Below are 25521 nucleotides of genomic sequence, written 5' to 3' on the forward strand. Positions count from 1 at the left end.
CACCCTGCCTCTCGCAGCTCAATACACCCCAGACCTGGTGGCTATGCAGCAAGTCTCTCACAAAGCAGCACTGGAAATGATGCACTAGGGCTCAGGTGAACCATTTGTCTCCTTGTTGGATGTGCAGCACACAGCTCCAGCATGAACTCTCAGCAGAAAAAGAGATTCTGCTGACTTTACTCAAAAATAAACAAAAACTCTGCCAATCAGCTCCAAATTCTGCTGTCTTCCACATATGCACACACACATACAAAATATGTCATCTAGCCTTAAGGAAAAACCAAAGAAGCAAGCAAGCATGCAAGCAAGCAAGGTCCCCCACCTGGTAGACTGGCAAGCCTAAAAGAAACTCAAAAGAAACATCTAGTGCGTGAGCGATGCATCTGCTGTCTATGTCTCTAGGCAACTGTAAATGTCTCTAAGCAGCATTTTCCCAGCTGTGTTCTGTTTGTCAGATTCAGAGCCTTTGAACATTAGTTGCTGGACAGAAAGGACTATAGCATTGTTAGCTTCTCGCTGCCCACTTTGGGAAGAAGGTTGTTTGACTATTTGGACCTTTGGCTTCACCTTCACATGTGATGTGCAAATCTTCTAGGGCTCTTCAGAAGCATCTTGCAGGGTCCATGAAAACACAGCTTGCCCACCACTAACCATCTGCCTCTGGAGGGTACAGCAGCAACAGTCTATTATCTTTGCTGCCTTGCTGATTAAGCCATTTTCTTTCATTGTCAGCCCTTCCAACCTTCCCTCTCCCTGCAAGCCCCCTGATTGCTAGGCTTGCCCCATTGCCACTGCTTGAAGATAAACCAAGCAGCTTCTGGCAGCAGGCACCCAAGCAAGTTGGAGCACGGAAGCCCTGCAAGTTGTTTGGGGGACTTCTTTTTCCTGTGTGACCCATCTCCCAGCCTTCCTCGCAGCTCATGGAGCTGGGAAAGGGACAGGGATTGCCACACACCTATCTGCTGGGATGATCCCTGCTCACCTGTGCAGCTTCAAAGTTGGCAGTGAGGCTGATGACTTGTCATGCTCTCCTTCTGACAAAGCAACATGCACCATGTCAGGTGTCACAAGTGTATTTGACAATGCCTGGTTAAATAGATAGGATTTCCCAAAAAGTGACATTTCAAATTCTTAAACAAAATGGCTAGCTGAATTGCCAGTCTTCTAAATGAAATTTTACTGTCGACCCAAATACTTGTCAACCAACATGTTCAGATTTGAATTAAAGTGAATGTTCAGGCTATCCTAAACAACAGTGAGTTGGATCCAAAAAATGGTGAACAAAATAAAAGTAGCTGCCAATACTTGCCATGAGCATTGGAGGAAATGTTCATCCAGTGCCATAGTAGGCAAGATTCATTTATAGCAGTTCTCGAGTTCCCCCTTCTGCAAACTGAGGAATATCTTTTGCATTTCCTATGCAACCATGGCAGCCCAACTTCCTGTATTAAGCACCCTCTGGAGCATGTCACCTTCCACATGCAGAAGGTTCCAACTCAATCTGTTCTCACACCACATTCCTGGTGTTTATAGATCAAACATTCAGCTACACCACAGCAAATCTGAGTCACGACTACATCCCTCAAGCAGAACAGGAAACTTGAGAAATTACCATGTGGCACTGGGACGCTCTCAGAGACCCATAAAGGATATATTGCATACCATTTTCTTTTCAGATAATAATGCTGAGAAGCAAAACATTTTCATTCAGATTCAGGTAACTGCTGAAGCAGAACATTGGTGTTTACTGAACCTGCGAGCCATTGTTTCATATGCAATATTATCACTTCTCCACACTATTGCTTAAGTAAAAAAGTAATTTCATCTAGATTACTCATCCCTTCAGTATATGCCACTTTACACACTTTTATGTTCACAGACCATTGACATAATAGAAAGGAAAACATTATGTGTTGATAGAAACAGCTTGATCAGAAAAACAAGCAGTTCTTTCAAGCTGAAAAGAATATTCCAGTTATTATCATATACATTCAAGGGATTCAGAGGAGTGGTGTGTAGTGTATTTGTTTTGGAGATGTGCAAAGCATGCTAAATATTTGTAGGTTTGTAAAAAGGCATGTTCTCAACTTTGAACGCACTGCATATCACAGCCAGATAATCTGGAAGGAACCCAAAGCTTCCTTGCAATACCTGGATCCAGGGGTGTAGGAAGATAGGGGCGGTAGGGGCGGGCCGCCCTGAGCGGCGGGCTCCAAGGGGCGCCATCGCGGACGCCCGCCCCCAAAACGTGCGCGCCTCCCCTGGAACGTGTGCCACAGCCCTCTGGGAGGTGCGCCCCACCCCCGGAACGCACGCTGTGCCCCTCCGGGAGGCGCAGCACAACCCTGGAATGTGCACCCCGCCCCTCTGGGAGGCACACCCCACCCCGGAATGCATGCCCCACCCCTCCGGGAGGTGCGCCCCACCCCCAGAATAGGCACCAGCCCCACTCTACCCCTGGTGCTGGAGCATGAAGCTCCACCACTGCCTGGATCCAGTGCAAATGGAGGATTCCCTCTAGTGCAGGCATCCCCAAACTTCAGCCCTCCAGATGTTTTGGACTACAATTCCCATCTTCCCCGACCACTGGTCCTGTTAGCTAGGGATCATGGGAGTTGTAGACCAAAATATCTGGAGGGCCGCAGTTTGGGGATGCCTGCTTTAGTGAAACTGGTGCAGTGTCCCAGTGCTCTTTGATCCTTACCTTTAACACTCCTTACCTCTCTGAACTCATATCTCAGTAGATACCTTTCTGTGGCCTTTAACCCTTCAGTGTCACTACCCTCAGCTGCCCAAAGGACTTCTGCCCCCTTACTGGCTTTTGTTTCTCCCTTGCTGTCCCTTTATGCCTAGAACTCTCACAAACATCTATTTGGCATAATGCATCTCACTTTCTCTTCAAATCCTTCCTTAAAACCCACTAGTTCTGCCAAGCCTTTGGCTTGACCCCTGCTGAATCAAGGGTTATTCAGTACTGTCGTACCTTGGTTGTCGAATACCCTGGAACTCAGACGTCTTGGCCACCGAACGATCAAAACCCGGAAGTGACTGTTCCGGTTTTTGAATGTTATTTTGGAAGCCAAACGTCCGGCAGGGCTTCTGTGGCTTCCAATTGGCTGCAGGAGCTTCCTGCAGCCAATCAGAAGCCGTGATTTGGAAGTCGAATGGACTTCCAGAACCGATTCCACTTCGACTTCCAAGGTACAACTGTACAGGGATTCCTGAGCCCTCCTCAGCTCCAAAGTTGAGAGAAACGTGTCCAGAGCTGCTCAAACTATATGCAGTTTTCCCATGTGATTGGGATGAAGGCTGAGATTGACATAAACTGGCAAGCCCCCGAACTGACCTGTTGTTGTCCTTGTGCAGTGGGGGGAAGGAAGCAAGTTGACCATGGAAATGGATTAAATTTACACCTTTTTCATTGATTGACGTAAATGGGAACCTTCTGGTTAGAACTGACCTGTTGTTGTCCTTGTGCAGTGGGGTGAAGGAAGCAAGTTGACCATGGAAATGGATTAAATTTACACCTTTTTCATTGATTGACGTAAATGGGAACCTTCTGGTTAGCGGAAAGAGTACACATCACTCTCAATGCATACACACACAGACACCCACACCCACCCACACCAGAAGACTTAATTCTGTTCAGCACAGGCATGAATGGCATTCAGAAAATGCTTCAAAGGCTAAAGCAACAGGTCACAAGTTGAAAAACTAACATGGTCCCTAGGGAACACCCAAAAAGGCAACACGGGAGGCATATGATCTAAAGGCCATCCTCATCAGATATCATACTCCTGTCAATGTCTCTGGAGTTAAATACGGAGTAAACAGGCTTCAATACACCACAGAATTCTGTAAATGCTGTCTGCAAACTACCACTTCCTGACCCTGAAGCTCTAATGAAATTGTTGACTATGGGGTTGGCTGCTATCCTGGTAGTTTTTAATGGAACCATTACAATAAAGGTAAGAAGATGCTATGAATACAACATTTAAAAGTAATTCCCAACCCAAATCCATCACTAGAAAGAAGAAAGGGAGTGGGGAACAGTCAAAACCTTAGATTGTGCCTTGAGATTGAACGAGATAAATGCACTGCTACTTGCTGAAATACTATTATTCTTATTTTACCCTCTGCTTTCGCACAGGAATCCACACTATGAAGCTAGAACATAATGTAGTTAGTTATGCAACAGCACGTGAAGCAATAAGCGCTCAATCCAGAGAAGCGCAAGTGGATCTGCCATGTATACAGGAGTCCTGTACTCTCTGCCAATGGGACTGCATGGACATACATGGTTTGAAAGGAGAGAATGAGGGTTCCAGTGTTCATATTGGTGAAGAAGAATGGAAAACAGGACTCTGTCAGGCCTTTGGGGATTTATGTGTGTTTGGGTAAGATCTGGGCTTAACTGGACTGAGATAGATGAGAATAGGAGTTATCCCTTCTAAGGCTTCCACCAGCCTAGAAGAGAAGCCTTGTATTTGTGTTCTGGCATGGTGGGAAGTTTTAAGAGCCAATAACAGGGAAAGAACATATTTTCCCATTTTTCATCCCCCAAGGTCTGTCCCTGCTGTTACAGTTGGCTAAGATCTGTTAGTTCTGAGACTTATACATACCCACCAACATTCCTCTGATTAAAATAGAGATGTCCTATTTAATAATAACAATAATAGTAATAGTAATAATAACTTTTATTATTTATACCCCACCCATCTGACTGGGTTGCCCCAGCCAGTTTAGGTGGCTTCCAACAAATATAAAAACATAATGAAACATTAAACATTAAAAAAAAAACACCAAACTTCCCTATACAGGGCTGCCTTCAGATGGGTTTTAAAGGTAGTATAGTTATTTATCTCCTTGGCTACGAGGTCACATAATTCCGTACCTCTCAACATTTCCCTGATGAAAACAGGGACATCCTATGGAAAAGTGGGACATTCCGGGATCAAATCAGAAATGAGGACAGCTTCTGGGACTATCCCTGGAAAATAGGGACACTTATAGGGTCTGCTTATATAGCTATATAGTGGGGAATGGTGGTAGATCTGGAGAGCAGAAAAAGGGAAAGTGTGTCCTTTTCCTGTTACATGGTGCAAAGACATGGCGGTGGGGAGGTGGCTATTTTTTATTTTATTTATTTTACAGCGTTATGTTACAGAGTTATGGTATGTACTTCTGCATACCGAGAGAATCCCTTGAGTATGCAGAAACCACTACCTTACTTTTGGGTGGCCCCATTTTGCTTCCAAATTGATAGGCATTCAGTCACCTGAGTTCGCTAATAGAGAGAATGATGATTCTATATAGCACAATCCCTGCCAGTGCTCTGCCTGAGTTGTTTCTTGCTGTTTTCTATAAAAGTTTGGGTTATGAGCTACAGTCTGGCTCTAAACAAAAGAATCATCATAATGGGAGTTTTATACCTTCGTCAGGGTTGGCTAGTTTCACTTATTCCAGCACCTGCAGTCCATGTTAAGGGTATTTCAGCTGGTGATACAGCTGGGGAATGAGCAAACATACCTATTCAAGTGTATGTGACTGACTGCCCCTAGGGATTAGGGTGGGGGCCTCCAAATGAAAGAAAACAGGTCCCATATTCTCAACTCGGGCCTATGACTGTGTGAGAGTGCCTCAGAATATCTGGTATAGGAGAAAAGGTAAATATATATTAAGACTTCATCAAAACCCTCAGTAGTGCAACATTTGGATATTTTTCAGAAAGGTTTATTAAATAACTTTGATTATGGATGTTTTAATGTAGTTGTTTTAACATGTATTTTAATTGCACGTAGCTGTACTTTTGTAATGTTTTCATTCTTGTTATTTTGCTGTTGGTTTTTGTTTCCAAACTGCATTGATATTGCTTCTCGAAATGAAAGGTGGTATATAGATTCTAATTCTAATTAATAATAATAATTATACTATGTAAAAGTGGATTCAAAGATACTAACAGCAACTGTCTGAAGACTCAGCTGGTTGAACATCTGGATAGCAGTGAGAAAAATAATGGGTGGGATTCAGTAAGTTGTGTGTGTGTGGTACAAGGTCTACTTGTGCAACAGGACTTCCCCCCATCCCAGTGCCCCCTAAATTTGCAATGTAGGGCTCAGGGAAAGTCCAGAATAGGTTTAGTGGATTTGCAGGGGTCACACAGGGGGTCACTAACTGCTATGTTGAATTCCATTCAATACATTTGGATGCATAAATACATGCACAGTATTGCAAGATATAGGAGTTAATCATTCCAGTAGAAAATACTTTGGGGGATGCCTGGAGTTCACAGTCTCTATTTTCTTCAGGGTGTCTGCCAGTAACTCTTTGTGAAGTTCACGCTTCATCTTAGAAGTGTTCCTAATGAGGATGCGTTGGGAGGGAGGAAACTGAACACTTTATAAAAGAGGCATTCACCTCTTCTACAGAGTTTACTGCAGTGTCTGGAAGGTGTAAAGAAAAGCATCGCCTTTCCCCCCACTAGGGGATTTCCTACAAATGAGACACACAACTCTCCGCCCCCTCCCACCCCCCACAAACACACATGCATGCCGAAGAGCCAACATGAAGAATGATTTTAGTTGGACCATGTGCTGAACACATTGCCACTTCTCCTTAGCAGCAGCAAAGGAAGCGTAGAAGTCTTCACTGCCTGCCTATGGGTGTTACCAGGATTTCTGTTGGGGGGCAGATATGTATTGATTTGTATTGATTGGGGGGCAGCTGCCCCCCTGCCCTCCCCCTTGGCTCCTTGCCAATCTACTGGGGAATTCCACAGCACAGGGACATAGTGGGGCGTGGAGTAACAAGAAAAGAATGTCAGAAGAATGGAAAAGACAGCTGCTTCAGCTGACCAGCGTTTAGCCATCTGTTACTTATATTTCCGAAGAACAGACTTTTCTCCCACATAAACGTATTTTCTGTTTCTGATACAATGGAACTGACATAGTTGAGCAAGTTTATAAGGAATAATGACTTGGAAGCACATTAAACTAGAAGAATTTAGGCCCCACTGAAATCAGTGGGACATGTTTGTTGTGACTGAAGTTCCACTGATTTTCAGCAGGCACACGACTATTAAGCCACTCAACAGACACCCAAGTTTCTCTAGGAATAATATGACGGCTGCCTGAAGTTAAAAGATGTACTGTGCCTTTGTGACTACAGCACTGGTGAGTGACATTAGCTATATGAAGGAATGGAGGAGCAGAAATAGAGATGCCACCATGTGTGACCTTAGTTTGCATCAGTTTTTGAAACCTCCTGCTTCACTTACCATGGCAATCTCAATATTCATGTACTTCTATTCATTCAGTGAACACCAACTATATATTCACAGAAGATTCAGCTCAGTCTTTCTGAAGCTGTGGTCCATATCCTGCTGGCCTTTTTTCTCATTTTCAAGGTTTCTACACTTAATTGTTTTTACATCAGCTACCTATCATCTGTATCAAATCCTCACTGCCCAGATGACAACATTAGACTGCTCTGTGGAAGACAACAAAGATAAAATTCTTGTTCAGCTAGTCAAAAAGAAAAAGAAAAAGAAAAAGGTGGAGGAAGAATATAAGGCTGAAAGCATAATGTACGAGAGGAGTAGGTGTTCTATGTTTTTCACATTCTCTGAAAAATTCCTTAATTTATTCTGTATTTTTAAATAAATTTGCAAAAACATGAACAGCACTACAAATCTATAGTTAGCCTGTGTACACCGGAAGGATTTAAAAGAGTGAACAACATTTTTAAAAAGACTGGAGACATAGAGAAGTGAGAAAGAAAAATACACTTGTCCAGTTAAGACTAGCAATGATATCATAGAATCATAGAGCTGGAAGTGATCCCATGGTTCATCAAGTCCAACCCCCAGCAATGCAGGAATCTCAGCTAAAGCATCCATGACAGATGGCCATCCAGCCTCTGCTTAAAACCCCCCAAGGAAAAGCAGTCCACAAGCTCCCCAGGAAGACAATTCCACTCAAGGGTGAAATGATCCACAACTTAGAGAGAGAAATGACACCCACGTTTAAGTTGAAAACTTCTTGTTGCTTTCTAAATCTTGTTCTTATTTTTTTTTCTATTTGGCATTTTCTTTTAGTATAATTTAAATAAAATGTTATTGTTTTAGGAAAGTTATTTATTGAACCATGCCAAATACAAGGCCTATGCTGACCGCAAATGGCAGGCTGAGAACCCTCTTGAGTATGCTCATCAACTCTCCAACTGACACTGAATGCCTCTCTCTCTAGTAAACTAGATTGTAAGTAGGTCCCCCACCCACCCAGCGGCGTAGCTAGCCGCTCAGGTGCCTGGTGCGGGGGCGCATCCTGCAGCCGGGGGCAGGGCAATTTGCCCGTGGAGGCAGGACGAGCTGCCCATGGGGGTGGGGTGAGCCTCTCCGATGCTTGGAGTCTCTCCGCCACCTCCCCCTCAGCTGTAGGGCAGCTGAGGGAGAGGCAGAAGGCAGGCGCAAGCCCAACACTGCCGTTTCAGGCAGCGTGGAACCTGCAGGCGCCGAAACCACCACATCATTCCTAAAAAGTTTTGTGAGCCCATTTAAAACAAAAACAAAAAACACACACCTCATTTTGTCACACACACCCCAGTGATGACACCCGGGGGGAGCCACACCCTCCACACCCCCTTCCTCCGCCACTGCCCCCACCCTGATAACAGCTTGGCCCCTTTCTGAAAACCCTGTTGCTTAGAGGCTTCAGCTACCTTCAACATGAACGTGTGCCCAGTGTTTCATCTGTCCCTCCTGGTTTCAGCTATGCTAAATCCAGGTCCAGAAAGGCATCAGCCTCCAGCCACACCACTCACAGACAACAGGAAGAATAGGAGGTGGTGGCTCAAATTCTAGACTCATGAATGCATCAGAGACTCTTAGAATGCCTCACTGACTGGAAGTGCTACCTGCCCAAGGACTGTTTGTGGGAAGCTGTTCCTGCCCATGCCATCAATTCCATTGTGGCTATCTGCACAAGCCAAGCCCATTGGATGGAGGGGGAGGTGGTGCCAGGACCTCAAAGTCCAGCAGCCTTTAAGACACAGGGTTGGAGCCAGACCAGAATCTGGGCTGAGTCTGCTGTAGGAGATCAGGAGATGACTGAGCCCAAGACAGATAGGCAGGAGTCCACAGAACAACCTCCCATAGCACCTGGCAATGGAAGGAAACTTACAAAAAGTTCAATGTTCAGAAATATTATATATTATATATTATATACCGTAAGTGATGTTTAGGTAAAGTTCAGTGGTCTCTAAATGCATAAGTTATTGGAGTCCAGAGGGGGAAATCACCTTTATTAAATTGGGACATTCCTCATTTCCCTCCTACTTCCTCCCTATAACTTGATCTCATCCACTTGATTGAGGCATTATTACAACAGATTCAAATATTTCCCATCAAGCAAGCAGTGTGTTTGTCCAGCTTTTATGAGTTCACCCAGTTCTCAAAGCAATAACTTAACTTACTGTTCTGGCATCCCAAAGAGACAATGTCTTGTCTGCAGAGCTGGTGAGAATGATGTTGGAGAAAGGAAGAAATTCAATGCTGTTTACTGAATCCTTATGGCCACGGAAGGTGTATCTGCACCGCTCACTGTAAAAGAACACAATGACATATCCTAAGGATCTATAGTGGAATAACTTGGCAATGTTTTCTAACAGCAAAAGTAAGCATAACTACAACTGACCGACAAATAATAACTTGCCATCCACACTATTCATGTTGACAATAAAAACATTCTTTATTTATCTATTTACTTACTTACTTACTTACTGCCAGTATTTATAGCCTGCCTTTCCACATAACAAGGCCACTAACAAGCTCACTATTTGTGCGAATTAGATTCACTTGAGCAAACTATTTCCAGTTCTTTGACTTTGGTTTTATGTGCTTGATGCACATTCTTGCATTGCAATTACAATAAATGAATATCATAGAAAGGCATGAAATGTTGATATTTCATAAAATGATGGAGCTGCTATCTAACCCTAACCCTAACCCCACCAAGGCCACCTTACCCTATGTAGATAGGGAGCACAAAGGAGGTTAAGATTTAATCCCACAAAGATCACTGTGTTTGTGCTACTTATTAGCCACATAGGAACAGTGATCTTCCACATTTTAATAGAAACAAAATAAAAAAATTCCTTCCAGTAGCACCTTAGAGACCAACTAAGTTTGTCATTGGTATGAGCTTTCATGAAGTGTGCATGCACACGAAAGCTCATACCAATGACAAACTTAGTTGGTCTCCAAGGTGCTACTGGAAGGATTTTTTTATTTTGTTTCGACCGCCAGACCAACACGGCTACCTACCTGTAACTATTTTAATAGAAGATACACATATGAAAATAATCTGTTTGGCAGATGGGAGATGATTTTAATGATGAGATAGTTATATGGGCAGGCTGTGTGTGTGTGTGTGTGTGTGTGTGTGTGTGTGTGTGCGTGCATTTAAATGGAAAACTGGAGGAATAAGTTATGTTACTACTAATATTTATTCATGTATGTCTTACATTTATGTTATTTTTCCTCTTATTATCCTGAATATGACTATAATACAGTATCCATTGATGATATGATAAAACAGAAAAGCAAATAAAAGAGGTTTTTTTAAAAGGAAAAAAAGGCAAATGGATGCATGGCAGTGGCCCTTCCCACGTGTCTTATCTCTCCATGACTGTGTGTGCATGAATGCATGTGTGTCTCTGTGTTGCATGTGCACACCTGTCTTTCTTTGTCTGTGTGAGAGAGTGGGCAATGATACGTATGTGTCTGTGCATGTGTGACTGTGTAGTCCACCACCAATGTGCTTTACTACTGAAGACTATCAGTGTTTCAAATTGCCTAGAAATTTCTTAAGAATTTACACATAGCCCTGTTAGATCTGACCCAGCATCCTGTTTCCAATGGTAGCCAGCCCTGTATTTCCTAGAAGCAGTCATGCAGAGCAAAGAGGTAGCAACCCCCCCCTTTCTTGTTCCCCAGCAAGTGGTTTTCTGGGCTATATTCTGTCCTTTGTGGCTAATTCTCAAGCGGGAGTTAACTTCTGTTTTGCAAGTCTGGAATGCTGTTTATATTCAGGGCCGTCTTAAGCATGCCTGGCACCCTGGCGCGACGGATCCCTCCAGCGCCCCCCCCCCCCCCCGCCACGTTTCCCAGCGCGGCAGGCACAGCACACAGCACAGATCCCGTCTGGAGGACCGGCGCCCTGCGCCATCCAGCCTGGCCACCCCCTGTTGCGACGCCCCTGCGCCCCAGGCCCGAGCGGCCTGAACAGCTGAGAGGTGCGCCTAGGGCTGCATCTGGCGCGCCTGGGGTGGCCTCCGCCGCGCCTCTCAGCGGGCGCAGCAGCACCCCTAGGGGCCTGGCGCCCTGGTGCCCCGCGCCACCGGACCCGGGCCTAGAGACGGCCCTGTTTATATTCATCACACCCAGCTGTTTAAATCCTAATGGCAGTGACCATTTTTGTGAGTCAATAATCAATTACACAGTGAATTGAATAGGTTATTAGAGATTCAGCACATCATTACATTTCTAGCGTTAGAAGAGAGTCCTGGAATTCAGGCACCATGCAAGTACAGTCCAGGCTGTGAGAGCTCATTCCAATTAGACGCAAATAAACAATCTGGGGAAATGGCAGGCTGCATGTTCACACGATATGAAAAGTGGTTGAGTCACATTAGCACAAGATGACCCTTGTGATTCCTTTCAGTTGTCACATTCTATGCTCCAAATTATAACACGAGTCTTCGATAAAGCCTGTATTTGTGGCAATAGTGTTTACATTATCTGAATAGGCAAAGATGTAGGTAAAATAGTTTGAAATAATCAATGAGCACTGAACAAATTGTGTACTCCTAGCAATTACCATATCATACTTCTGGCAGAAATGCAAAGAGAGAAAGAATGTGCTAGAGACTGCTGATAAATTCCTGTGGGGTAGAACAAGAACACATTGATTTATATCAGACAGTTCCCAACAGAGAAATTGAAAGCTGCATCTTCAGGGGAAAAGACAACCCAAGAAAGGAATATATATTATGAGTAACTCAGATACAATGAGGGGGACTGCAGACAGACAGGCTGCAAGAACAGGCTTGTGAGAGATTAATTAGGTGTCAGAGCAGGGAGGCCCATTCAGAATCCCTTAGCAAGGTGAAAATGGACTAAAGTGATGGACCACAACAACTAAAGGAAGGAAGGAAATGATTTGTACATTTCCATCAAGAACATAAACACTTGGGCCTATTTCAGCTCTCCCTCTCTTTGCCGTTTCTATATCAGTGTGTAGTGATGAGCAAGCTCCCTTCACTCTCTCCAGATTTAATTTACCATTCTGGTAGCTCAGTGACTGATATTGTTCTGAACCTCTGACTGCTACATAAAACAAACTCATCTTCTTCCAGCTGAGACATAATTTAAATGAAAGTGTGCAAGGCACACTCAAAGCAACTGCTGAAAAGAATGCAAAAGTCTTATGATTTTCCACAAAGAAAAAGGCACAATTTGAAGCATACGTCTGTCTCCCTGACCCTCTTCCCCTTCTGTCTTCCTTACTGGACAGAAGAACCATTCTATCAAGAATGGACAAAATTCTTCTCCCAGAGACACTTTTTCCAGTTTGGAATCATTTTTTTTGTTTGTTTCCACATATAAATTTTTGCACTTCACACCACTTTAAAAGAGGCAAAATGCCCGCTCACCCCCCATCCCCACTAATTCCCCTGGCACACCACCCACTATTCCACCACACAGCACAAAACCTCCAGATAAAAACCTGGCAAGCCAAAGGCTTATACCGCCTAGCAGACCTACAAAAACAACAAACCCATATCAACACAAGAAATACAAGATAAGCTAGGGGAAACTCAAATACCTTGGCTAGCAGACCACCAATTACATGCTCTCTTAACAATCCAGTAGTAAAATCAGCAGCAACTAGGCCCTTGACAACCTTTGACAACCTCCTCCTAACAAATGGACACAGCAAAGGGATGGTATCCACAATATACAAAATACTGCTCCAAAATCCCACAAACAACGGGACCTCGACGTAAAAAATAAGAATAAAAATGGGAGGACGACATAGGCCAGTGATGGCGAACCTTTTAGAGACCGAGTGCCCAAACTACAACCCAAAACCCACTTATTTATCGAAAAGTGCCAACATGGCAAGTTCACCTTAATACTGAGGTTTTAGTTTAGAAGGGGAGGTTGACACATCCATGTGGAGAGAGAGTGGAGCAATACAGTGGTACCTCAGTTTTTGGACAGCTTAGTTCTCGAACTACTTGGAACCCGAACACTTCAAACCTAGTTTTCAAACTTTTTCCAGAAGCGGAACATGCTCTGTTTTGAGTATTACTTCCGTTTTAAGTGCCACACTTCTGTTTTCAGAGTGAGGGAAGGCGGGCTGGGCAGCAAGCGAGCAGGCACCTGCTCCCTTCAGCGCTGGGTCCCTCTGTCGCTGCAGCCACAACAGCAACCACCCCCTGCTCCAGCTCTGGAGGCACTGAATGGGGAAAGGCTGGCCTGGGGCGGCAAGTGAGCAGGCAAGGGATGTCGCCGCCACCCCCACCTGATCCTGCTTGCAGCCAAGTAGGAGTGGGATCGGGGTGCTCTGCTAGGCAGCGTTGCTGTTTGCATGGAAACAGGAGGTGGATTGGTGGCTGCTCAGCTGGGGAGGTGCAGGCTCCGTCACACTTTCCATTGAGGGGTTCATGGCTGCACTCCCCTCAAGAGAGAAGTTTAAAGGAGCCCCCACCTCGCATCAGATCCCCTGCAACCCCATGAAGGCAGCCAGGCTGAATAGTTGCTGGGGTTGGGGAAGGTGGAGGCAGCCCGGAAGCTGCATCTGAGAGCCCCTGCACCACCTGAAGGCAGCCAGGGGCTCCTCAACTGAGCTGCCCGAAACAGGAGTGCTTCCTAGCTGAGAGATCCCCGCCCTGCTCCTGCTTGCATGCAAGTAGGAGAGGGATTGGGCAGCTCAGCTGGGGAGCGTGAAGCCTCCACTCCACTTCTGACTCCACTCCCATTGGCCCCAGCCGGAGGGTGTGTAAAGCCTGAACCTCGCAGCAGCAGGAGGAGGAAGGCAGCTGCTCAGACCTCTCAGTGGCCCAACAACGCAGCAGCGTGCTTTTGAGCATGTGCATAGTGCTGCATCCTCCCCACCCACAGTGGAGGCTCCCCAAGGGAAAATGCGCACCCTGTGGCTCCTTTTTGCATGCACACACACACACGACCCGAGGTGCTTCTACTCGGACACAAGTTAAGCTGAGGACTCAACGAGCTGCCCTCACCTTCTGCTGGCTCTGTGCTGGGCACGCGCCCCCACAGAAAGGGCTCTGAGTGCCCCCTCTGGCACGTGTGCCATAGGTTTGCCACCACTGCTCAAGCCTATCTGACAGTTTTATGAGCCCTGAACCGCATAGATCACAGCACAGGAGAAAAGGATACTGCAGAACCAGGAGAAGGGGGCGTAAGTCCAGGAGGGATTCCTCAAGTAAGTCTGAGGAGTAAGTCTGAGGTTCCGATAGTGACCATGAGGGCAAGATTAGGGGGTACTGGGTCACGGCAGCTAGATTGCCTGGGCTCCCAAAGCGGATCTGGAAACAGAGAAATAGGAAGCACAGGCGTGATAATGGAGCCACAGCTCCTTGTGGCGAGGAGGGTTTAGACTCCAAGGAGCATATAAGTGAGTCTACTTTTAAGCACACAGACCACCACCACCACCCCTGGAATTCGCTTACCGGGGGGGGGGGGATACGTGAGTGCATCCTCAATGGTGAGTTTATGGACAAGTTTTCCCTGCTGTCTCATCTTATAGTATAAAATCAAAGCCGGACAAGTTGCAAAAGAAGGAAAAGAAGATAACCATTGAATGCAACTTCCATAATTGGATTAGTGTCTTTTCCATTTATGTGGGAGTTATATCCTCAGCCTATCCTGACAGAGGATAGGCATCTGTTTAACTATCAGCATATCATCCTCAAAGCCAAATTGATGGCTGGGGAGACTGCTGCCCTAGAATATGCAGAGGAGTTCAGAGAAAGGGCCAGCAGAGGACCCTACAGCCTGATGGCAATGACACAAGAACCCGTGTTAATGGGAGCCTTGTTGGTCCTTTAATGAGCCTGCCCCAATGAAACAATGAATACAATGACTTCTCTTGTGTTAATTGCAGGGAATGTTCCTACAAAGGTTTATGGCAGCAGGTCTTGTGTGCTTTAGAACAGAAAACTTCTGCAAGCAGATAACTAGAAACAGTATTTTAATGTGCCTTAGTAAGACACATTTTTGTATGTACTACGTAAAATACTAACTCGTGATTGGGTAAAAATCTATTTGCTATCATCTGTGACCTTGAAATACAAATTTTGGGATTATTTATATTATAATTAGGATTTAACAAGGCGGGGGGTGATGAGATTTAATTATGAGAGTCTGTGATCTCATTCATGTTTTTATTGTTAGAACTATTAAATGAGACTTTTACTGATTATTGTAATGAAGGATTAGGGAGATAATGTTTTATTCTGTTTGAACATGTGTTGTGCTATGAAAGTATATCATCATTATTTGCTTGTGATGAAGATACTCCTACAAAACCAAACAGAAAACAACAGCAAAGGACTGGTTTGAGTTCTATACACAAAATACAGGCAGATATACAGAATTATTTAAAAGAGTTCTGCTCAAATACTTAAAGTACTTCTTAAATCTCAGAACATGCTGGGTTGGATCCAGACAGCTAGTTGCCTTTAAGCCCAACTAAAATCAATGTGAAATGTTAGTCACAACAAGTCACATTGAAGAGGAATATAACTTGCACCGTATTCCTACCTACATTTAGCTCACTTCTAAGCAGACATGTATAGAATTCTGCTGAAAGTTGGGATGCAACCCTTTTGTTGAATCTACCCAGGATCCTTAGGAATTGTTTTTAGAATAATGGATGTCGAAAGGTTGTTTGGCGGACGCTGAGCTACCGTGACTTGAATCATTGTCCACTGGAGTCTGATATATGATTACGATGGTGCTATTGTCATCACCGCCAGCATTCTGCATTAGTAAGAAATTCACATATTAAGCCTCTGGCATATATTGATCAGATGTTAGATGTAAGGATGGAGGCAGAGATTGTGATCACATCTGCTGGTCCTATCCTATCAACATGTCTGACCTTCTATAAGATGAATAAATCCCAACATAAGCTCCAAAGTAAATATGCTCCAAATCTGGAGTCTGTACACCCGGAAAAATGCTGGAGAGGGAGGCTTCAACTAGAGAGCATGATCATGGTTTCCCCAAGCATGTATACATCTCACTCCAATCAAAGCTCTGCAGAGGCCTTTAGTTAATGTTCCTCCTGCTGTGGCCATAAATTCAAGGGCAATATTGCATTTCCTTATCATGTTTTCAAACTTTTATCATATGTATCTATAAAATGCCTGCAGAGCCACAGGGTATATTGGACAGGGTGTTGAACTGAGAGGCTCGGATTCGAAACCATACTGAGCCACAAAGCTTGCTGGGTGAACTCAGTCAGTCACCCTCAGACAAACCTATGTGACAGGATTAATGTGAAGATAAAATGGAAGACATATGGGACTGATAAATAAATAACTTCATTACTGATATTTTGCCAGATCCCCACTTCTGCGTATCTTTGTCTACTTGAATGTTCAAAAGTGTCATTTAAATTAGCTATTCTCCAATGAGCCAAATGTCTGTTTCCACATCTTTCAAATCTCTTCAGGCTCTGACTGATGACATGATGAACAAATGCAAGAGGAACACAACATCAAGGGTCCTAGGTAAGCCAACCAAAACTCTCAATGTGTAGCTTGAAACACAGGTAGATTTTCTTTGGACTGGATGCATATTCCATTTCAAATCAAGTTGGTTGAAGCCCATTGACATAGCAAGTATCAAAGCACAGACTTTGTGGGAGAGTGCTCATATCATCTCTGTGAAATATAAAAGGGCTTCATTTTTAGGTCTGTCACACAAACTTCTAAGTATGTTCAAAAAGAATAAAAGCTTGAAATATATACATTTTCATGAGTTGGAGCGGAAAGGTCCGAAGCAGGAATGTTTGCTCCCTGTATGTACGCTCTGCGCAATATTTTGAACCCAGGTGGGAGCCAACACATCCAAACAGAGAAGCAGGAAAGGCCACCTCAGAGCCTGACCCAGCTGGCCTATATGCCAGTTCTACGTACCTTCAACTGCCTTATGGATAGGATCCTGATGATGCTGATATTGTTTATTATGCATCTTTTAAAAGGGACCCAGGTGGCGCTGTGGTTAAACCACTGAGCCTAGGGCTTGCTGATCAGAAGGTCGGCGGTTTGAATCCCTGTGACGGGGTGAGCTCCCGTTGCTTGGTCCCAGCTCCTGCCAACCTAGCAGTTTGAAAGCACGTCAAAATGCAAGTAGATAAATAGGAACCGCTACAGCGGGAAGGTAAACGGCGTTTCCATGTGCAGCTCTGGTTTGCCAGAAGCGGCTTTGTCATGCTGGCCACATGACCTGGAAGCTATACGCCGGCTCCCTCGGCCAATAATGCAAGATGAGCGCGCAACACCAGAGTCGGTCACGACTGGACCTAATGGTCAGGGGTCCCTTTACCTTTAAAAGCTATTATTATTATTTAAAAACATGCTGATTCCCGGACCATCCGCGGGCCGGATTGAGAAGGCAGTTGGGCCGCATCCAGGCCCCGGGCCTTGGTTTGCCTACTCATGTGCTATGGCATTTCTGTTTGCCAGGTGGAATGATCTGCTCTTCCCCCACAGTGTTCAGCAGCTTTTCCTGATCCCACCAGAGCCAATTTGGGGAGCTGCAGAGGGCATGTGGGGAGAAGAGTGCGGAAATATTGTTGCAATAGTGGACTCATGGGCTGAATCTCGTCCCTTTTTGTTTTATAGTGTTCTCAGTTCTGTAAAACCAAATGCAAAAGAGGTTCAAGTCCCATCCCACACCTGAAGAGAGTGAAAAAAGAACAAACACAAGTTGTGGGAGCAGCATGTGATTCCTCTCTTTCCCAGAAACATTACCTGGACCTACAATTGGCTACTACTGTGTCAAACTAAAAATGCAAATGGGTAGACCAGATCTGAAATTTAACGAAGTACAAACAACTAAATCATCCTTAAAAACTGTGCTGTTCTCTTTTGTCTAGTTTTCTGCTCAGCAGTTTAGAAGACAAGAATTAACTATGCCTCATTGTCAGTGACAGTAAGGTTATCATGAGTTACCACAGCAGCTGAGATCAGCAATGAGATGCACTTTCCCCTCTAACTCTTCTGGGAGTTACCGTATATATCTGATGAATATATGTATCTGATATATGTATCTGATGAAGTGTGCATGCACACGAAAGCTCATACCAAAATAAAAACTTAGTTGGTCTTTAAGGTGCTACTGAAGGAATTTTTTTATTTTGTATATAGCAAATTATCCCTCGGTGTTATCCCTTCACAGCTACAGATTTCATTACTGGATTTCATTGCTTGTTCAATACTATTAATTAGCATTTATGTAATGTTTTGAGTGTCCAAACATTAGCTTGTTGCAATCCTTGCAATAGTATTAATTCCAGAAGTGAAGCTGAGAGAATAGAGGCTTGCCTTAGGCTACTGGTAGAGGTGAATTTCAGACCAGGAACTTCCTGATTTATAATTCAGTCTCTTAAACTGAATGGCTCATCTGCATGGATATATTTAAACTTGTTTTCCCCTGAATTCAACAATGCTTATGCTGCAACAGTGTTATCCTGCAACAATTATATCCAAGAATGACCAAAAACTCAGGATAGTAGCCAAGTGGTACTGCAGAAGAATGTTCAGTTATTATAGACAAAAATATTTTTACTGTAGATTTTTGAAGTGGGTTGAAAATAATAATAATAATAAAGAGTAGCATTCAACTAACGTTTACTTAGAGTAGACCCATTGAAATTACCATGATTAACTTAAGTCCATTGATTTCAGTGTGTCTACTCAGTAAAAGTTAGTTGAGTACAACACAAATAATGTAGAAAAACGTTTCATTTTCTGGGTTTGCTGCTCTTTTTTAAAGAAAAAAAGCTGCAAAACATCTCTCTCCCTCTCTCTCTATTTTAGCTCTCTACTTCTAAACTGCTTTATTTTCTGATGTGTATATGTGTATATCTGTTTCTGAATGCCAGAACAAAGATAAAAAGCAACACATGAATAACTCAACTTGCCGTTTGCACCAAAATAAAACCCCGCACCATTTATTCACATCTATCAGGCAAGATCTTGATTAAACAGGAAAGTCCTGCAGCATATCTTGAATGGATGGCTGCCCAGTTTTATCAAGTTAATCCAATAATTTACCTTTTATCTCAATTTGCCATCCAAACATGGTTCAATATTTTCAATTGATGAATGTGTTGTTACGATTTCTGGCCTGCTGACTTCAGCAGGAAGTGTCTAACCGTGTTTCAAAATTAGTGGCAGGCAGCCTAGCTGGCCCTCCTCCTAGCACTATTTTTGAGGCATGGCAGGGATAAACACCCCACACTGAACAGCAGAGTCAATAGCACATTCTGAAATTATTTGACACCCACCCAATTCTGAGACCACATCTCAGCAAAAATCCCACAATGTTTCTCTTAATGGTCACAATCAACACAGATTAATTCCAGATGAACCAGAATGCAGTGTTGAAACTAGGTGCAAAAATATTCATGTCACAGAATCATATAATCTTAGAGTTGGAAGGGACCCAAATGTCATCTAGTTCAACGCCCTGCAATGCAGGAAACTCAGCTAAAGCATCCATGGCAGCTGACCATCAAACTTCTGCTAAAAACCTCTAAGGAAGGAGAGTCCACAACCTCCAGAGGGAGATTGTCATACATGACATTTATTTATTTAAGAGCATTTATAAGTCACTCTTCATCTTGGTGGATCCCAGAGCAGGGCAAAAGACAAACAAAATACAATCATAAATACTAAAAACTGACTTAACAGTTGTTGTTTAGTCATGTCTGACTCTTCGTGACCCCATGGACCAGAGCACACCAGGCACTCTTGTCTTCCACTGCCTCCGCAGTTTGGTCAAACTCATGTTAGTAGCTTCGAGAACACTGTCCAACCATCTCGTGTTCGTAGCTTCGAGAACACTGTCCAACCATCTCGTCCTCTGTCGTCCCCTTCTCCTTGTGCCCTCCATCTTTCCCAATCTTTCTCTCTTAGCAGTGAGAGAGACTAAAATCAGATAGAGTGCTACATACCACAGTTAATACTACACAAACCAACACTTCAAGTGCCCAGGGCAGAAAGGTAAGCCTTTTCTTAGCAGCCAAAAGGCACCAATGCTTAGCACCAATGTCAAGCACACTTACACTGGGAGAGCATTCCACATAATAGGGTACCACTACAAAAATAAATAAAAAATAAAAAGGTTTTTATGTGTCAGATATTGGTCTTTGTGCACAGAGAAGGAAACGGAAACTATCCACTGAAGTGGCCCACTGTTTAACTTTCCTTTTAACACTGAAATGTTCAGTGGGTGCCACTGAAATGTGAAAAACCAAAGTTTGCCTTGCACCCATCACCCCTAATCATTGGCCATGCTGATTGGGAATGATGGGAGTTCGACTCTAATAACTTCTGGAGGGCTACAGGTTAGCCACCCCTAATATAAAAATAATTATATTTGAAGTGTTTATAAAATAAAATGTCTAATACTCAAGACAGAATATTAAAGCCCTAAACGGCCTCGGTCCAGTATACCTGAAGGAGCGTCTCCACCGCCATAGTTCTGCCCGGACACTGAGGTCCAGCACCAAGGGCCTTCTGGCGGTTCCCTTATTGCGAGAAGCCAAGTTACAGGGAACCAGGCAGAGGGCCTTCTCAGTAGTGGCACCCGCCCTGTGGAACACTTTCCCATCAGATGTCAAAGAGAAAAAGAACTACCAGACTTTTAGAGGACATCTGAAGGCAGCCCTGTTTAGGGAAGCTTTAAATGTTTAATAAATTATTGTATTTTAATCCTTCTGTTGGAAGCTGCCCAGAGTGGCTGGGGAAACCCAGCCAGATGGGCAGGGTATAAATAAATAAATAAATAAATAAATAAATAAATAAATAAATAAATAAATAAATAAATAAATAAATAAATAAATAAGCAAGCAAGCAAGCAAGCAAGCAAGCAAGCAAGATTTCCTGGCATAGTAGCAGTAGGTAGCTTAGCAATTTGGAAACATGACAGTGCAAGTAGATAAAGAGGCACCACTGCGACGGGAAGGTAAACAGCATTTCTGTGCACTCTGGTTTCTGTCACGGTGTGCCTGTTGCACCAGAAGCGGTTTAGTCATGCTGGCCACATGACCCAGAAACTTGCATTAGAAACCTGGACTTGCTCCCTAAAGTCCTGCTTGCACATGGTGTCCCCACAGTTGACTGCCCATGCTTACAACTATCTGGCTACCTGTACTGAGAGTTAAATGGGTATTACAGGATCAGTAAACAGTGCACTTGGGACGCGGGTGGCACTGCGGGTTAAACCACAGAGCCTAGGGCTTGCCGATCAGAAGGTCGGTGGTTCGAATCCCTGCAATGGGGTGAGCTCCCGTTGCTCGGTCCCTGCTCCTGCCAACCAAGCAGTCCGAAAGCATGTCAAAGTGAAAAGTAGATAAATAAGGACCGCTCCGGCGGGAAGGTAAACGGCGTTTCCGTGTGCTGCTCTGGTTCACCAGAAGCTGCTTAGTCATGCTGGCCACATGACCTGGAAGCTGTCTGCAGACAAACGCCGGCTCCCTCGGCCGATAACGCGAGATGAGCGCCGCAACCCCAGAGTCAGTCCTAATGGTCAGGGGTCCCTTTACTTTTACCTTTAAACAGTGCACTTGCTAAGTGTTGCTTCTCTATGCTCACAATTCTGTGTAGTAAAGTAAAGTTGGTAGTGGCAACCATTTATTAAAGAGGAGTCCTCAACTGTGTATGTTTGATTGTTGGGGAACCATCAGCTGAGAGCACTGTCTTTTTGCTAGTGAATCAAAATATTTATTGGTACTCTAGGCCCACAAACACTACAACAGTTCTCTGTTCCTTAACTAGTATCAGTGCATTTTTTCTGGGGGTACTCAGGGATATGCATACCTCTAAACATTTTGTGAATCTAAGTTTGACCTCATTGAGGGGCAGCATTTCAATATGAGAAGGAAAATGAGAGTACCCCTAAACATTTTTTAAGGGGGGGGGGAAATGCACTGACGAGTATATTTGGACACATGATCTGGTAGCCAGAGCAGCAGTGCAAGGGACACCAACGTTCCATCTTTGTTTAAAATAATGGACTTTGGATACAGATCTATGGAAGAAGGAAGTATAGCAACTTGTTTTTTTTTCATTTTAATAGAAGCTTAGATTATTGATACATTTATTTGACAGAGTAAAAACCTTTCTGTCACAAAGTTTTCAAAACAAGGAGATTAATATATGCATGGCGGCTGATTCACTTTTCCCATCAGCACTTTCCTTAGCTGGTGCTTTAGCTCTCATTATTTTAATCCAATTGTACTCCACACAAAAGCTAGATATAAAACATTTCCTTCTACTTTATTAGCAATTATCTTTTATTCCAATCGATAAAGAAAAGCCTTCTAACCTATGGCAATGTGTGAAATTCAAATTGTATACAGTAATAACTAAAATAAAGTTATGATTTGCTTCAGATTTATTCATACACCCTTTGTGATAAGGTTCTTCATCAGAAGGTTAAGATAGCCAGTTCCATTCAGCACAAATATTTTCTCGAAAAGTTGTTGTTATTTATTAGATTTATATACCACCCTTCATCACAAGATCTCATCGTGGTTCAGAGGATAAAAATACAAGGTAAAAACACAAGTAAATTGTTAAAATCAACAAAACAACAACCCCCCCACAAACACATTTAAAAGGCTGTAGAGTAGGTTAATGAGTCCCTATTACAGGTCCCAAACTATGTCTCAAATTCTATTCTATTTCTGGAAACAGGTGAATGCCCACTCTCCATCAAAGCATGGTGGGCTACCTTGAGATACTGGCTCAAGATCTCAGTATTCGGCCTGGGGAAGGGATTATTCCAAAAAAACCCCCCAATTTTATATCATTTTATGATAACACACATAATATAACATAAGAAAAAACACAATACAACTAACTAAAACAAACAAACAAAAAACATCTAAGACAAATACATACCGGTAAATTTAAAATCATAAAACTCATAAAATGTACTAATACAGTAATCCCTTCTCCAGGACTTCTGGTTGGTCGCATGGCCATCTCAGACGGAGATCCCTTCAGCTGAAGGGACCGCGGTGCGTCAAAGTTGGGGGGATACCACCCAGGAGAGAGAAAGGGCACTCTGCGCACTTTTCTAGTACAAACGAGAAGTTTGTCAACCCATGGCTGAAAACTATGGCCAGAAAAGCCATCTCAATTGAAGTGCCATCATCCCTCTTATATCATCTGGGTTACGACACTGCCCTTAAATCCCTGAGGCAAACGCTCTGGGACATCTCACATAGTCACCTGCAATCCCGATCTTATGTAATTTTTAGCCCGGTCGCAGCTGGAATCCAATATGGGCACGACTTTCAGATATCCTCATACCTTAGGAATTTGTCTGTAGCTACCTATCAGCGTTTATTTACCACAGCCAGACTAAATGTATTTCCCTCAGAAGTTCTAAATGGCAGACTGAGAGGCATCCCTTATCAGAATAGGCTTTGTTTATGTTCCCAAGATGTCAGTTGTATGAAGCATATTCTACTGCATTGTGGGCAATATGAGCAAGCAAGGGATCAACTGATCAAACCCCTACTGGCAAATTTGCCGGGAAAATATCTTTTGGAAGACAGGTCAAATGATATTACACTGGCAATAACAAAGTTTCTTTTGGAGGTTATAAGGAACAATGCCCCAAATAAAACAAAATGACAGCCTTGGTTTCTTCTATCTGTCTGTCTGGTCGTTTTAACTGTATCTAGTTTTGAAATTGTTTTGTGGGTCTTTGAACAGCAATAAAGATTGATAATCAGCCTTATAAAACAAAAAAAATACAAATACAAATTCAAAATGCAAATTGACATATAACTCCTAAGAATAATTTAAAATAACCCCACCACAAATAAACCACACCCACCCAAGTTAAAACGCCATTCCCCATTGAAACTAGAACTTTAGCACAATGGGGCTGGCCCATGCCCTTGTTCCACCCCTGAAGTCCAGCCCCCAAAGACACGAACTCCTTTGGTGGTGGCCCTGCCCCCAGGGCAAGCAGGCTCCAGAGAGCTGCCCCAGCAAACCATGCATGCCTAGGTGTTTCCAATGCTGCCTGCCCGCCCACCCAGGGTTGCACAGTTGCAGGAAGCTCCTGGTCTGGAGATCCAGTAGAGGCCACAGGTCCAGCAGGTGGGGGGAGGAGATGGAGGTCTCCCAAGCAGCAGCTGCAGGCAGGTTCTAGGTTAAGATAGCCCATTCCATTCTACACTCATATTACATAGCCAAAGCACAGGTCCTTCAATATTCTGTTGTAAATTAGCATGAAGATATAGTTATGTAGTATATTAATGATTGTTTAATCTGCCTACCAGAGCACCATTACATCTTACAATCGCTAAATATTCGTTATATATTATACTGCGGTGCTCACAAGTTTCTGTCTCCCCCCTCCTCCACTAAACTTGACTGAAATTGCTTAGCTCTAGTCAATCGGCAGCTACTTGTGAAAACAATGCAAATGGTTAAAATGCAATAAATATCAACACTTAAGCACTTAAGTGAGTAAAATGAATTTTAGGGTGTTTTTAAATTGCTTTTCTTCGGAGTAGAGTTTAGTTATTTATCCCAATAAGCCAGATTTTGAGTGGGTGGCATTCTTCAGAAAAACAACCTTCATTGTATCAATGTGCCTATGAACTGGAAGAGATATTATGAATAATGGATTTGCTGTGCTCTTTGACACAGTACCAAAGCAAATACAAACTCATTCTGGTTCTTCTAATAAGCAACTGTTGAAGTGCAAAATAAAACATTCACCAACTATCTAACCTACAGGTGAAACCATTTTCATTAATTTTGTTTTTCCAATAGCTATTGCAGCAGATGACTTCATGGGGTATGACTGCCCATCTTTTCTGGAGAAGAAGTGGCTTTCAAAGGACAGTAGATCTAAAATATAGAAGGCATATTTCATTCTTCTCATCTGCATGTCAGCTCTGATGGAGATGATTTGCCTAAAAGAAATGAATGCAATCCATGTTCTGATTCCAAAAGATATGCTTGCATTGAGCAACTGAATTTATAGATTAAAAATTTAAAGAATAAGGAGGTAAATATGAGGTTGAGCTGAGCTGAAAATGTAGGAATGAATCCTAGTATGTTGCTATTCACTCACAATTTTTAGGAGAGACTATTTTTGTTTCCCTGTTTGTGTCCAAAGGTATGAAGTCTGTTTCCAGACATAAATATGTTATTAAAGTAGTAAAT

At 43.4% G+C, this 25521-nt stretch overlaps 1 protein-coding gene across 3 annotated transcripts in view; it reads right to left on the reverse strand.

Moving 5' to 3' along the window:
- The window catches only part of SPAG16 (sperm associated antigen 16), a 403304-nt gene that overhangs the window by 169321 nt on the left and 208462 nt on the right, over positions 1-25521 (reverse strand). For all 3 annotated transcript variants that reach the window (XM_088667222.1, XM_035138897.3, XM_088667194.1), the window contains one exon: positions 9472-9598. In XM_088667222.1, the coding sequence (XP_088523348.1) occupies positions 9472-9598 (127 nt within the window). The remainder of the gene's footprint in view (positions 1-9471; positions 9599-25521) is intronic.

Source organism: Zootoca vivipara, chromosome 1 (assembly GCF_965207765.1).
Source record: "Zootoca vivipara chromosome 1, rZooViv2.hap1.1, whole genome shotgun sequence".
Taxonomy (NCBI): Eukaryota; Metazoa; Chordata; class Lepidosauria; order Squamata; family Lacertidae; genus Zootoca; species Zootoca vivipara.